At 37.7% G+C, this 13,776-nt stretch overlaps 1 protein-coding gene across 6 annotated transcripts in view; it reads right to left on the bottom strand.

The window, feature by feature from the left end:
- The window catches only part of GALNT7 (polypeptide N-acetylgalactosaminyltransferase 7), a 136,131-nt gene that overhangs the window by 18,607 nt on the left and 103,748 nt on the right, over positions 1–13,776 (bottom strand). For 5 of the 6 annotated variants that reach the window (XM_025462861.3, XM_049101069.1, XM_049101070.1 and 2 more), the window contains 4 exons: positions 10,989–11,155; positions 5,959–6,089; positions 5,630–5,709; positions 2,962–3,144 (listed from right to left, as the gene is read on the bottom strand). In XM_025462861.3, coding sequence (XP_025318646.1) covers positions 2,962–3,144; positions 5,630–5,709; positions 5,959–6,089; positions 10,989–11,155 — 561 coding nt within the window. Of the gene's footprint in view, positions 1–2,961; positions 3,145–3,284; positions 3,468–5,629; positions 5,710–5,958; positions 6,090–10,988; positions 11,156–13,776 lie in introns of all 6 variants that reach the window. The other variant, XM_025462862.3, reaches the window with a different exon arrangement.

Below are 13,776 nucleotides of genomic sequence, written 5' to 3'. Positions count from 1 at the left end.
GACAACAGCCTTTTTGGAACACAGTCTAAATAAAGCATAGAAGAGACAAAACTTATGGCCAAACATTAGGAAATTACAAAGCCTTCACAAAACTGTTTACAATTCTTTAATGAATTTACTGATTTCGATTTGAAATCCAATTTATAGTTCATTACAGAGCATTGCATCATTTTGCCATCAGAGGGCGCCTCAGGTCCTTTATTGGTGTGATAATTTAGCCTCTCATTGAGAGTTAGTTAAGTTAGAATTTTCTCTTTCACTCTAAAAATACCGAGCCATACAGCCATGGTCTGCTAACTGCTCCTACAATGATTTATGACTCATTCTAGGATGAGCGAAACCATAGACCATGGAAGTAGTCTGTCATTTTTTAATTTTATAGCTCAGAGGCATGCCAAATAAGGGTGTAAATCATGGTAGAATAGTCACAGTTCATTCAGAGTTTGCAAATGTAGCACAGAGATGACACAGGAGAATTAGACGTTAGCTATTTACTGTGTCAGGGGTAGGAATGCAAAAGGGTGATCTCTGGGGCTTCTTGAAAGGAATCTTGAATTGGATGCTTTTTAGGGACAAGCCACTCGTATCTCTAGAGGAGGTGATAAGGGGAATCATTTTCATCCTGTTCCCCATCCCTCCTCCATAATTAATTATTGATGCATCATGATTCTTGACTCCTTGAACTCCTTCTCCTTCCTCATCACACCTAATACTCAATCTGTCACACATTCCTATTGATTCTATCTCGAGAAGGTATCTTAAACCTGTCTTCTGCTGTTCAACGTCACTGCTGCTACCATCCCAGACCAAGCGCCCACCACTTGGACAGCTATGGTAACACCCCAATTGTGTCTTCTTCTATTCTGGCCATCCAAGTCTAATCATATGGCAGACAGAGGAGACTCAACATGGGTCCAGGTGATGCTAACCTCTCCCCACTCTCGAGGTTCAGGGAGCTGCTTTAGCCTGGGTTCTTCACTGCTCTGCTCATGCCCCGAACACAACAAACTCTCTTCTATCTCAGGGATTCACCGATGCTGATCATTCTCCTGATGTAAGTCTTCCTCTTCCACAAGGCTGACTCCTTGCCCTTTGGGTCTCAGTCTGAAGGACCCTTTGTCAGGGAGGCTGTTTTGGCTCCTCCCAGCTGGATTAGGTTCTCCTTCCCATAAACTCCACGGACCCTCTGATTCTTCTTCAAACTGCTTTTTGCGGTTGTTGTTCCAGTTATCGGTGTAATGATCGGTTTAATTTCTGTCTCACCCATTATATTTTAAGTGCCACAAGAGAACATATCTTTGAAAAATGTATCCCCAGAAAACAATGCCTGACACATAGGAAGCACTCATTAAATATCCGTTGAGTGGATAAGTAATAAATTAAGTAATACTTTCAACATTAGAGGAAATCGCATCAAGTGAAAGTCATTCTCCTAGCCTCTTCTTAAGGTATGCTGCCTAACTCGGTAGGCAGAACTATTACAACTTTGGTTATTTTCATGTCACATTTATTTATCATTTAAAACTACTCTATTATAATTGTGCCTTTTTGATCTTTAAAATGTATTCCTGTTTATCTCAGTATATATTTTAAAATGCATCTTAATATGAAAACTGGTGAGTTATTTCAAGGGAAAGCCTCACAAAGTTTTCTAGTCCCCTTAAAAAATTGCTTTACTAACCAAACCCATGGAATTGGCAGAAATACAAATAAAACCATTGCCCTTTATTTTTTATGCCCTGAAGTACTCAGTAAATCAAGTAAGTAAGCAGTAAGTTCCTGGACTGTTTCTTTTCTTTTCTTTTTTTTTTTTTTTTTTTAAGATTTTATTTATTTATTCACGAGAGATTCAGAGGGAGGGGCAAGGACATAGGCAGAGGGAGAAGCAGGCTCTCTGCGGGGAGCTGGGTGCAGGACTTGATAACAGGACCCTGGGATCACGCCCTGAGCCAAAGGCAGAGCTCAACCACTGAGCCACCCAGGCGCCCCCTCCTGGACTGTTTCAAAAAAAGAACTTCAAAGGGAAATTTGGAAAGTGTCAAAGCTTAAAATTCTGTAATTTCCTTATGTTTGCCATCTTACTATCTGGATATCATGAAATGCCCATATCCCGCCAGCATTTGCACGACATTGGAAACATCTTCCCAAAACAGAGTTCTAACACATCAATAGTATAAGAAAGAGAGAGAGACCAAAAGCAGAACCGTAAGATCAGAACAAATTAGACATATTAGAAGCTATACTAACATAAGACAAACAATATCACTTGGAGTCACTCTTGAAAAGACAGTAAATGTTTCAATTAAACGACCAAAAGAATAGAGTAGCATAAACTGTTCTATTGGTCCTATAAGAAAGGACAAAAGCCGATCTGAAATATAGTTGCCTTTTAATCAAATACTCTTCTGAGAAGAAAGTAATAAGGATTCTATGTAAGATTTTTCAAAGTCATGGATTTTTATGCATCAGACTTAACCGGTACAAAATTAGTACTTATGAGTTAGAATACAAAACAAAAAGAAGAAAAGACAAGAAATATCCTGCCATTTGCCTTTTATTGTTAACACTATAGCCAAAGGATCGAAATGGACATAGAACGTGGATTAGAAATAATTTATGCATTTTAAATTTACAGAATGAAGTTATGGTCAAAAGAATAAAATGTGATCTCTAGTCTAGTAGGACAAGAGGGCAAAGATTTCTTTCACTCGTATTTGAAACCAATGCCATATAACCTTCCCCCAGACCCCCGTGTACCCCCCACCCCATGCCAAATGGAGCTTGCATTTAGGGAAAAAGCAATTACAAAGGAGCGCACATGAATTCATATCTTGCAATGAATGCAAAGGAAACTCTTACAGAATCTGTGACAGCATCTATAGTTTTAATAACACATTTTTTAGCTTGGCAAGAGGTTAATATGTTAGCAGAAAAGAAAAACGTAAGTGATTTAGTGATTACCGATATGGTTCAGTTTTTGTCTTTCTCATTCTCTTCTCTCGAGGGGTCAGAGGCACCCGTTTCCAGAGCATACTCCAATCCCATGCTCCTCGGGCATACCCATCTTCATCACCACCCCCTTGGGGTATAATTTCATATGTGTTGCCATTTATGACATCTATAATCGGCACAGTGCAAATGGTTCTGTGTTGGGTTGATGATGGCAGCAAAGATGAAATGGAAGGGTATGTGTGAACCCACATATTTATACAAGTACATGGGGAAGGAAAAAAAAAGTACTTAGATAGACATTCCACATAAGAAAATGAAGTAATAATCTTTACCGATAAGGTTCAGTTTTATGTTTTCTTTTGGCCTTTTCCTTGTAGCTTAGAGGAATACGTTTCCATAGTAAACTCCAGTCCCAGGCCCCTCTGGCAAAACCATCTTCATCCCCACCTTGCTGTGGTTCAATGGAATAATCATTCCCATCTATGTAATCTATTAGAGGCACAGTACATGTAGTTCTGAAACATTTACAGAAAATGAAAAAGCATTTAAGAACCCAAAACTGACTAGTTTAGTATGCCTAACCATATTATCTCTTTTTATTGTTGATTTTCTTTTTCCATCAGGAGACTTTAATACCTAATGGGGAAAAAGAAGTAAATGAATGTTTTCAAAAGCCAAGGAGCCCTTTTTTGTAAGAGGAGGACACAGGAGACTTTTCCCTCAGCTTACAGACAGAGGTCAGGGACAAAGAGCCATGTCTTTGAACTTAATAGTGCTTTCTCATTTTTAGTTTTGTCCTACAGACAGCTTTTCTTGGTAATTTTGCACTATTTACGAGATTTTCCTGCCTGTTATTTTCCCTCCTTATTCCTCCCTTAAAAAAAATGAGTATGAATGTGTGAGTGTGAATGAGCATAAATAGGAGTGTATAAATGTGAGTATGAATGAGCATGAGAATGTACGTGTGTAAATGTGTGAACGTGAGACTGTGTGTATCTGAGTGTAATGTGAGTATGAACATGGTGAGAATCTGAGTGTGGTTGTGGATGTGAATGTGTATGAGCAAGTGTGTGTGTACAGAAATAATACCCGCTACATTCTTAGAGGTTCTCCTAACCCTGTTGCTTTCTATTCCTTTGGAAAAAGTTATTAATGAAAATCTGTTTCTGTTCCTTTACTTGATCTTCTTTTCCTACTTCTTTTATTGCAACAAACAGCTTTCATTGCACACACACACACAAAGTACTGTGTTGTATTCCTGCTTTTTTTAAAAAGAAAAAAAAAAAAAGAAAAAATTCCCTCAAAACCTGCTGAAGAACTTAAGTAATGGCCTGAGAACTCGAAGTCAAAAAATACCTTGTATTTGGGCTTCATAAAATGCTAGTACTACTCTATGACCAATTAGGTTAAGGATAAACTCTGCAAAAATAATTTTGAAAAAACAAAACAAAACAAAACAAAACAAAAAAACAAAGATAATTTTGGCACCCAGCTTGTTTTAATGCTCATCTTATCAGACAGGATTTTAAAATGCATTTCCTGAAATAGAGATTGCAGCTTTTCATAACCATGTTAAGGTGCTTTTCAGATATTTAGAAACCAAGGAGAAGAGAAAAACCTACAGGGCTTAGAATTCTGATAGGGGGAAGTGGAATTGAGATAAGTGCTTTATTCTCTGCAACCAGTAGATTCCCAGGGGACCGTGGGGGTGGGGGTCACTGGGGGATACGTGTGGGATTCCCACAGGACTCTCTGAAAAACCACTTCCTCATCATGCCTGAAGACCACTAGCTTTCATCTGGAGAGGTGAGGGTGTGTTCTCTTTCTTTACTTCTCATGAGTCTCAGATTTCTAAAGAAATAGTGTGAAGTGTCTCAGTTTGATAGTTTATTAGCTGTTTGGGGCAAATCAATTCACTTCTCTAGGCTTTAATATCCTTTTCGGTATGACGGAGCTAATAATATCTATCTTTCAGGGTTGCCATGAGGATTAAATCAGCATGTGAAAAATGTTTATGATAGGCCTTCATACTAAATCTTCCGAAGACTGAAACCCCCCAAGCTCTCCCTTTGACTCATGTCATTCACAAGGACATGTTTTATTTCCCTTGATTCCGAAATAGAATTCTGGACCAAAAGCTTTCTATTGTTTAGACATTTTTGTAAATGTAATGGTGATGGCCACATTTCCATGGACTAGTTGTCTATTTCTAAACCTTAAAGTTTCTATAGGAACCCAAAACCCTGACACGTGTCACAACTGGTCCTTTTTATCTGAAGTAATAATTCAAAAGGGCATAAAGGACCAATAGGTAAAATTTCAAAGCATGTCTCTTCAAGTATTTAGAATTGTTACTACAGTGTAGAGGGAGCAAAATTGCTTGTTACTTTTGGAGAAAACTTTTGGAGCTAGAGGATGTCTGTTCAATATCCCAACCATAAGACAACTCTGGAGTGAGACACCCTAGGTTCATCCCAAATGCCTGACTGCCTGCGTCTGGATCAACCCAAATTTATCAGTCTAGCTCCACCCCAGGAAACAACTAGCTGAATGCTAACGATTAAAGCACAAAGCTTGAACTGGAATCTGAAGAATGAAAATTGTATTTGTCCCTCTAGGGCAAGGTTTACTTTTCACCCAGGAAAGAAAAAAAAAAAAAAAAGCAAGGTAACGTTACCTGTCCTTAGATATGGGAGCTACAAGTGGTGCATACCAGTTAACCGCCACCTCACAGTGGGCATCAAGGTATATCAAAACCTTAAAAGAAAAAACAGGCAGGGTGAAAGAGCACTCCTCATATATGGCACACTGTATACCACACACAATTTAAAATTAGATGCTACTATAAATCAGCACAAGAGTCAGTTCTGACATAAGTTAACCATTTAATAAAGCCAGCATTTTCATTAATTAAAAAAAGGAATCTAAAGAGTACTTAAAAACGTGTATGATCATTCGGTTACCAAATCCAAGGTGTTGACATTGTAAATTTCCAGTGTTTCCTACCTGTCCAAGTTTGGCTTTCTGAGCACCAATACTTCGTGCTTGAATCAGACCTTCCCTTCTCTCATTTCGAAATACCTTCACCAAGCCATTCCACAGCTTAATGTAGTCATCTAGTTTTTCTTTTAAGTGTTCTATGAATAAAAAATATTCAATCAACATTATAAATTTTATTTATGTAGACCAACTACTTATACTACTATTTTTCTCAAGAAACAGGAATAGGCAACAGGTACTTTGGGCAGTCAATTTTAAACAGACTGAATGTTTATAGGGAAGTAAGGCAAAGTATATTACTTGAGTGAATTTTTGAACTTAATATGCCTACAGAGAACTGGTGAGCCTGAAAGTGATCAAACATCTCTCCAAACATTAGATATATTATGACTAGGCCAGGTGACATGAAATCTTTTTTTTTTAATTCACATATTTAATGTCGTATCAAAGCTTTAAGGCAAACATTTTGTTTGCTTCGGCAGAAGTAATGGCTCCAGATTTCTGAAGATACACGGACTATAAATAACATTATATGACTTTATTGGAATCTACATAAAGTATAGGTTAACATTTGTTTCTGGGCCATCTTCCTCCAGCTATAATCAGTGTTGAAGGTTGCAGTCTTGGTATTATAAATATAGTTCCCATTAAGTTGGCAAATAAGAATGAAAGGATCCAATTTTCTCTGTATTTTTGGTATCGACAAATGCATGTATGTATATATGTATGTGTATATAGAGGTTTATAAAATATGTATCATATATGTATATGTATTTAAATATAATACTGATTTATATATGATTAATAAATATACATGTATATATTGCTATCTGGTAGAGGAAACTGCTATAAAAACAAGACACGGGGTGCTGGGTGGCTCAGTTGGTTAAGTGTCTGCCTTTAGCTCAGGTCATGATCTCACGGTCCTGGGACTGAGCCTCTGCCTTTGCCTGCTGCTCTCCCTGCTTGTACTCTCTCTGTCAAATAAATAATCTTTAACAAAAACAAACAAGCAAACAAAAAAATGAGACACATTTGCCAAAGTTTCAAACCTTGGTTTCCCAGTAGCTAGAGAATAGTTTTTGTTTGTGTCACAATGAGCCCTTGAAAGTGGCCCGTCACAGCCACAATTTGCTCTTGGATCTCTAAAGAGGTTTCCTGGGGACACAAAAATTATTTTAAGTTGTTTAAAATATTGACCCATGAATATATAAACAACAAAGAAGCTATATTTATTTACTTATTTTTTAAAGGTTTATTTACTTGAGAGAGAGGCCAGGGTGGGGGGAGAAGAAGGGGCAGAGAGAGAGAAACTTAAGCAGACTCCACTCTAAGCACAGACCCTAATGCGAGGCTCGATCTCACCACCTTGAGATCATGACCTGAGCTGAAACCAAGAGTCAGAAGCTGAACCAAATGCACCATCCAGGGACCCAGAAGCTATATTTCATGATGTGCTGGTGGTTAAGTGGTCAAATCAGGCTGTGCACTTAATACCTGACTCATTTTTAGGGAGCTTATAATTAGCAATACACCTACACATTGGTATTCAAAATTGAGAAGAAAAAAATTACCTTTTTCTATTTTGGCATCTAATTTGAATGAGTATTACAAATAAAATTCGCATGCTGAAATTATATTTTTCCCCAGAAAATCTAGGTACTTTTCCCTTCAATTTAAGTGATTTTTTTGTTTTTAAGTCTTACTTTCTCATTTTTCTCAGCTCAGTACAATCCAAATTATTTTTTAAGACTTTATTTCTATGAGAGAGAGAGAGAGAGAGGATGAGAGAGAGAGAGAGAGAAAGTAGGGGGAGGGGCTGAGGGAGAGGAGAAAGAATTTCAAGCAAACTTCCCGCTGATGGGGAGCTGATGTGGGGCTTGATTTCACAACCCTGAGATCATGACCTGAGCCAAAATCAAGAGTCAGATGCTCAACCGAGGCACCCAGGTGCCCCAATCCTAAATTACTTTTTAAAAGGCCCTTCTGAATAGTATCTCAGTGCTCTTTTGGCTATGCAATCTAAATAAATCTAAAATAAATTGTTATGGCCAGAAATGAGTTGATGGCCTCTTCTTCAAATTCAGATTTTTAGTTCATGTGGTCCAAAAGATTTATTGGTTGATCAAATGACTTCTGGCTTCTTTGGGATCTCACACTGTGGTCGACTCTAATAACGTTCAAAATATTCGCCCCTCCCTGGAGAATAATTCTTCACTCCAACCCCATGAGGGCAGGCTAGACCATGTGCCTTGCCCTGGTCAATGAGAGGACAAAATGACATGAGGCACTTGGGAGCAGCAGTGTTAAAATCCCACTGGTGCTTCACCATTACCTCTTCCTCTGCACAAAGCCAGCAATGTAGGAGATTGGGCTGCCCTGCAATGAAGATGTGGGGCAGAGCCGAGGCTCAGCCACAGAAAACACATAGTATAAACCGGAGAACTGCATACACTGAGAGCGTGGAGTCCTATTTTCCCTTGGTCCCACTTAGCCTCCGCTGGCTGATGACAGGCATGGAGGAGTGTGCTCTGTTTCCCACACTTTGTTTAGAGAGAAAACTGTATTTTCCAGAAACCCAAGTATTGGGAGCAGCGAGCTCCTTTGCAAGTTTTTATATTAGTATTTTGTCATTAAAAGAAAAATTATAACTCAAATTTTCAATTTCTGAATATATGGGAAAAAAACAAACCAAGTTTTCACTCACAGGACAGGACTGACATATCTTAAGGTGGTTTTGAAATTGGGAAAGTTAAAGACTTTCTGTTCTTCTAATCATGGGCAGCCCCAACACATGCCTCTCTGAGCTCTGGAAGTTGAGTGGGCCTTGCACTTGATTACTATTAAAATGTGTTAAAAGGCTGAATATTAGAGGTTTGTAGCAACAGGAACGTTGATCACAAAAAAATGAAAGATGGACAAAAACAGGTCCAAAATTTTGTTCTCCTTTTCTGAAGCCAAGCAGTTATTTTAGGATGGGAAACACATTTTTAATGTATCTTTAGTTTTTTTTTTTTTTTTTTTTTTAAGGATATACTAAGCTCCTACTTGCATTAATAACATAGGGCTTCTTAAAAACAGCATAATCACATACATGAGATTTCTCAGTTGTTTTTGTAGATGTAGGTTTCCTAAATCTCAAATATAGTTGGTATCAACAGTATCACTTTAAAACATATTTTCAAATATTTATCTTGAGACAGGAATATTTTTTTTAAGATTTTATTTATTGATTTGACAAAGAGGGGGAGGGAGACGGAGAGAGGGAGAGAGGGAGAGAGGGAAAGAGAGAGAGAGAGAGAGAGAGCACAAGCAGGCAGAGGGAGAAGCAGGCTCCCTGATAAGCAGGGAGCCCGATGAAGGGCTCAATCCCAGGACCCTGAGCCACCCAGGCACCCCAGGAATAGTACTTTTTTTTTTTTTTAAGATTTTATTTATTTATTCATGAGAGACACACAGAGGGAGGCAGAGACACAGGCAGAGGGAGAGGCAGGCTCCATGCAGGGAAACCCGACATGGGACTTGATCCCAGGTCTGCAAGATCAGGCCCTGGGCTAAAGGCAGCACTGAACTGCTGAGCCACTGGGGCTGCCCAGGAATAGTATTCTTAATTAAAACACTCCTGTCACAGAAAATTACAACCAAAGTAAGATGTCTGAGTTAAAGGGCATTTGACAGGACTAAAAAGTTTAAAGTTTATGTTCTTTACCATAATTAAAAGTGATTATTTGAAAAAAGTGATTAGTTGTTCAAAGATTATGAAAAAAAAAAAAAAACCCAGGCCATATTGCTATTTCTTACTAACATATGTTAGCACGGAGATCAAGATTCTAGTCACGTCCTTGCCAAAACAGCAGAGGTTTATCTAGACCTCAAGAGTTACAAATTAAGTTTTGGAGAAAGCTTTTGTAAAGCTGTTCTGAATGGTATTTTCATGCTACTCATGTTCTGTCTTCATCTCTAGCATGTATATTCAGTGGTATCACTATTCTTACACAAAAATTCTCTGCAAAACTTATTTGCCAAAAAAGCAAATATTCTGTCGTTATTGAGTAGCCTGAGCTCTTTGGTCAATTTTCCAAAGAATTCAATTCAGTTTTTTATGACAAACAAAAAGGAGTTAGGAAACATCCACATCTGGGTGTCAGCAGCATAACTACATTTTTAACTTAGCATGCTGATATGGGGTCTGAACTGTAGGATTATCTATCTTCTAATACTTGTGCCATTAAGAAGATACATTCAGCTTACAATAATGGATTTACTTAAAGAAAAAAATGTTAATTTAAAAAACCCACTTATCTGGAAAACCACTGCTCAATCTCTTTCTTGCCAAGTTGAGCCAAGACTAACCAATACCTCTCTAAATGTTATAACAGCTGACTCCTTAAAAAGAAAAAAAAATACAACACAATTTCCTTTTATTCAACATATTAAATCAAATATAGAACAAAATAAGCTTTAGTAGGTACTTTCTATTATAAATAACAATGGTCCTCAGTTTCTGGTCAAATTCAGTATTTGCATCATTATTGAAGGGCAAAATATGGGCTATTAAATAGGTATATAGATTTCAGTTGACAACCATAGATGGACCATCGGGTGGTATTACACTATATAGACAATTGCATTTTTTTGGTCTTTCAATAAATTATCTCCATGACCAAATTTTTGCAAAATCCAAGGCGCAAAGAATGACATAGTGTAAGATGGTAGTTAAATACACAGATTTATGAGCCTCTAGATTTGGATCCATCTGTTAACTACTTACTCTGTGATGTTTGGCGAGTTATTTAACATCTCTGAGCCTCAGGTGTAAAATAAAGATAATATCAACACCAGGCTCAAGGACTGTTTTAGAATTAAACGAAATAATTCATATACAATGCTTGGCATAGTGCCAACTTCTGATAACAGATGCTATCAATAGATGCTAATTATTAATTTTTAAAGGCTAATTGTTTTAAAATTACATTCTGTAATTGTTCATAATTAACTTTTTCATAGACAAAATGGCAATTTTCCATAACCATTACCTTTATTACTGAAATCATCAATTAACACAATTTCTGCTAAATATTTCCTCGGAGTCCTTTTAATTACACTGTGGACTGTTCTCATGAGGGTTGACCATCCTTCGTTATGGAAGACGATGACAACACTGGAAGTCAGCAGGTTTTCATCATAATGCCAATACTTGCATCTGCAAAAGGAAAATTTCACTATATTTAGAGGTAATCTATAATGCGTGGTTTCAAGCTTACTGTGATTATGTTTTCTGATTGGATTAAATATTATGGACTTAACCAACGTTAAGTGAATGAAATACAACCTTTTATATCTTAACAGAAACACAAAACAGAAGAGAGAAGCTGCTATGAGATGCAGTGACTCATAGAGTTCCTTCCTAACCAACTGGCACTTGCTGTGCAGATAAAGAGAATTAATTTCTGAATATATGCTTCCCAGCTGGGGATGCTTCAGATATTATTTACAGCTATCATGGCTGGGTTGGGTTCTTTCCCCCAGGACTTAGATCTCAGTTTATTTTCTTTTTTAAAGCTTGACTTTCTAGTGCAAAGGATTTATTTCACTTGCTGTGTACAAACCACTATGTAGCTGTGTTTGAAAGCTGTTCTGTTCTAAGGTGGCTAAAACATTCAGAAAAAAAAAAATTAAATAGGCTGACCAGTAGCAATGTAGCAGACATGAAAGAATTTAACTATTGAATGAATTTTAAAGGTTCTAGTAATGTTAGTTGATTAGCTAAAGAATACTTAGCTATTTTATACAAAATTATTTGAAACAACTGTAGTAGGAATAAAGTTGCCAGAAGCCTTTTTCTGATTGAAAGGAAACTCAAAACGAGGCCTGATAAATACTCAAGGAGCCAGGGAAGGTTGTGAGTTTCACAAAATATCTACTTTAAAATGTCCTCAGATATATATACATATGTGTGTGTGTATGTGTATGTGTGTATTCATGCACATTTATATTTCTGTTTATGTTTCTTAACCCCAAAGCTTTTCTTGAAGTAAATAAGCAAATAATCTTGTTCCCAATATTAAACTTAAAGCCATAAAAGCAGTAATTAATATTATCAGCTTGATAATCTATAGCAGCATTTAGAATAATAATCATTAAATAAATAGGGCCTGACCTGATATAGTTGGAAACAGACTTTTGTCCAGGTGTTTATTTTCCTCTCAAAAATTGTTCTAAATGTCTATGTTCTTAGTGGTCTCTGTAGAAATGCAGACTGAATCTAGTAATCCATTTAAGTCTTATTTCCTATATGTGCATTTTCTCATTAAATGAATATTAGTTACCTATTTATGCCATGCTCTAGGTTAGGCGCTACAGCTATAGCATTGAAGGGGTCAGCACAGTCTCTGCCCTTAGCAAGCCATGGTCTTACAGGGGAATCAAGACACAAACTAAATATCTATACTTTCCCTGAGTGTGTCAGTGCAAAAACCAAGGTGCATATGACAGGTGGACCTCACCTAGCCTCAAGACATGTGGTCAGGGAGGGCTCCTAGAGCCAGTGATTTGAGGGTGAGACTAGAAAGATGATGAAAAAAAAAAAAAGGAAGTACTGGGCTTCAAGAACTGGGGAGAGAGGGGGGAGGAAAAGATGAAAGCACAAGAATGATTCATGTGCATATGATGCAGATATTGTAAGAACTTGGAAGATCTATACTTATAATTAATTAAAATGTGAAAAATAAACATAAGTTAAAGAGGAAAAGTTATAAAGAAAGGCATTTGCAGTATAACAAATAACATCATGTACTTATTATGTGCCAGGCACTGTTCTAAATGCTTTACTTTATTAACTTATTTAATCTCTGAACATCACTATGAGGTTCATCCTATTAATGTCCCCATTTTACAGATGAGGGGACTGAGGCTCAAAGAGAAATGATTTGCCTACAGGCAGGCAATAAACCTAGACTATCTTGAATTTATAAGAAATCTTGTTAAATATAAAACAAATGAAAAAATACTAGCTATACCTATGTATGAATGGCTAAGAAGTGATCTAAGATCTAAGAATTGATGATGAAACTGATGATCATTTCCATACAAGGCACCCATGAAGTATACTGTTATGTGATGGAAGCCTTCTTCCCTGCCCCTGGCAGCCAGGAAATGGCCCCAGTAATGGGGGAAGGAGTGGTGAGGTATGGCTCCCTCTAGTAACAGTTAAACCAAGAGCACTTTCTAGTGTAACCCAAAGTTGAGATGGGCCAAATGCTCTTTCAGAATAACAAGTTAAAAAGTACAGGGACACCTGGGTGGCTCAGTGGTTTAGGGCCTGCTTTCGGCCCAGGGCGTGATCCTGGAGTCCCAAGATCGAGTCCCACATTGGGCTCCCTGAATAAAGCCTGCTTCTCCCTCTGCCTGTGTCTCTGGCTCTCTCTCTGTGTCTCTCGTGAATAAACAGATAAAAAATCTTTAAAAAAAATACAGTAGTGGGGGGAATACATATCTTGAAAGATGTGACGGGTGTTTCTGGAGAGAAACCAGCCCAGGCAGATAGTATAGTATTAGATGGGTAAGGATAATAGTCCCCCAAAACAAACTCTAACCATGATGGAGGCTCAGGCAACCTTTTTCTTTCTCTAACCATTGGTCTTATAGCAGCAGAACTGGATGGCATGATAGCAATTTTGATTTATAACACACCACAGTTGGTGAAAATATTTAAAACATGGAAGGACGGGGATCCCTTGGTGGCTCAGCGGTTTGGCGCCTGCCTTTGGCTCAGGGCACGATCCTGCAGTCCTGGGATCGAGTCCCACATCAGGCTCCTTGCAT

This window comes from Canis lupus, chromosome 25, assembly GCF_003254725.2.
Source record: "Canis lupus dingo isolate Sandy chromosome 25, ASM325472v2, whole genome shotgun sequence".
NCBI lineage: Eukaryota > Metazoa > Chordata > Mammalia > Carnivora > Canidae > Canis > Canis lupus.
Note: the sequence above shows the minus strand (reverse complement) of the source record. Positions and strands in the feature narration are given on the sequence as shown.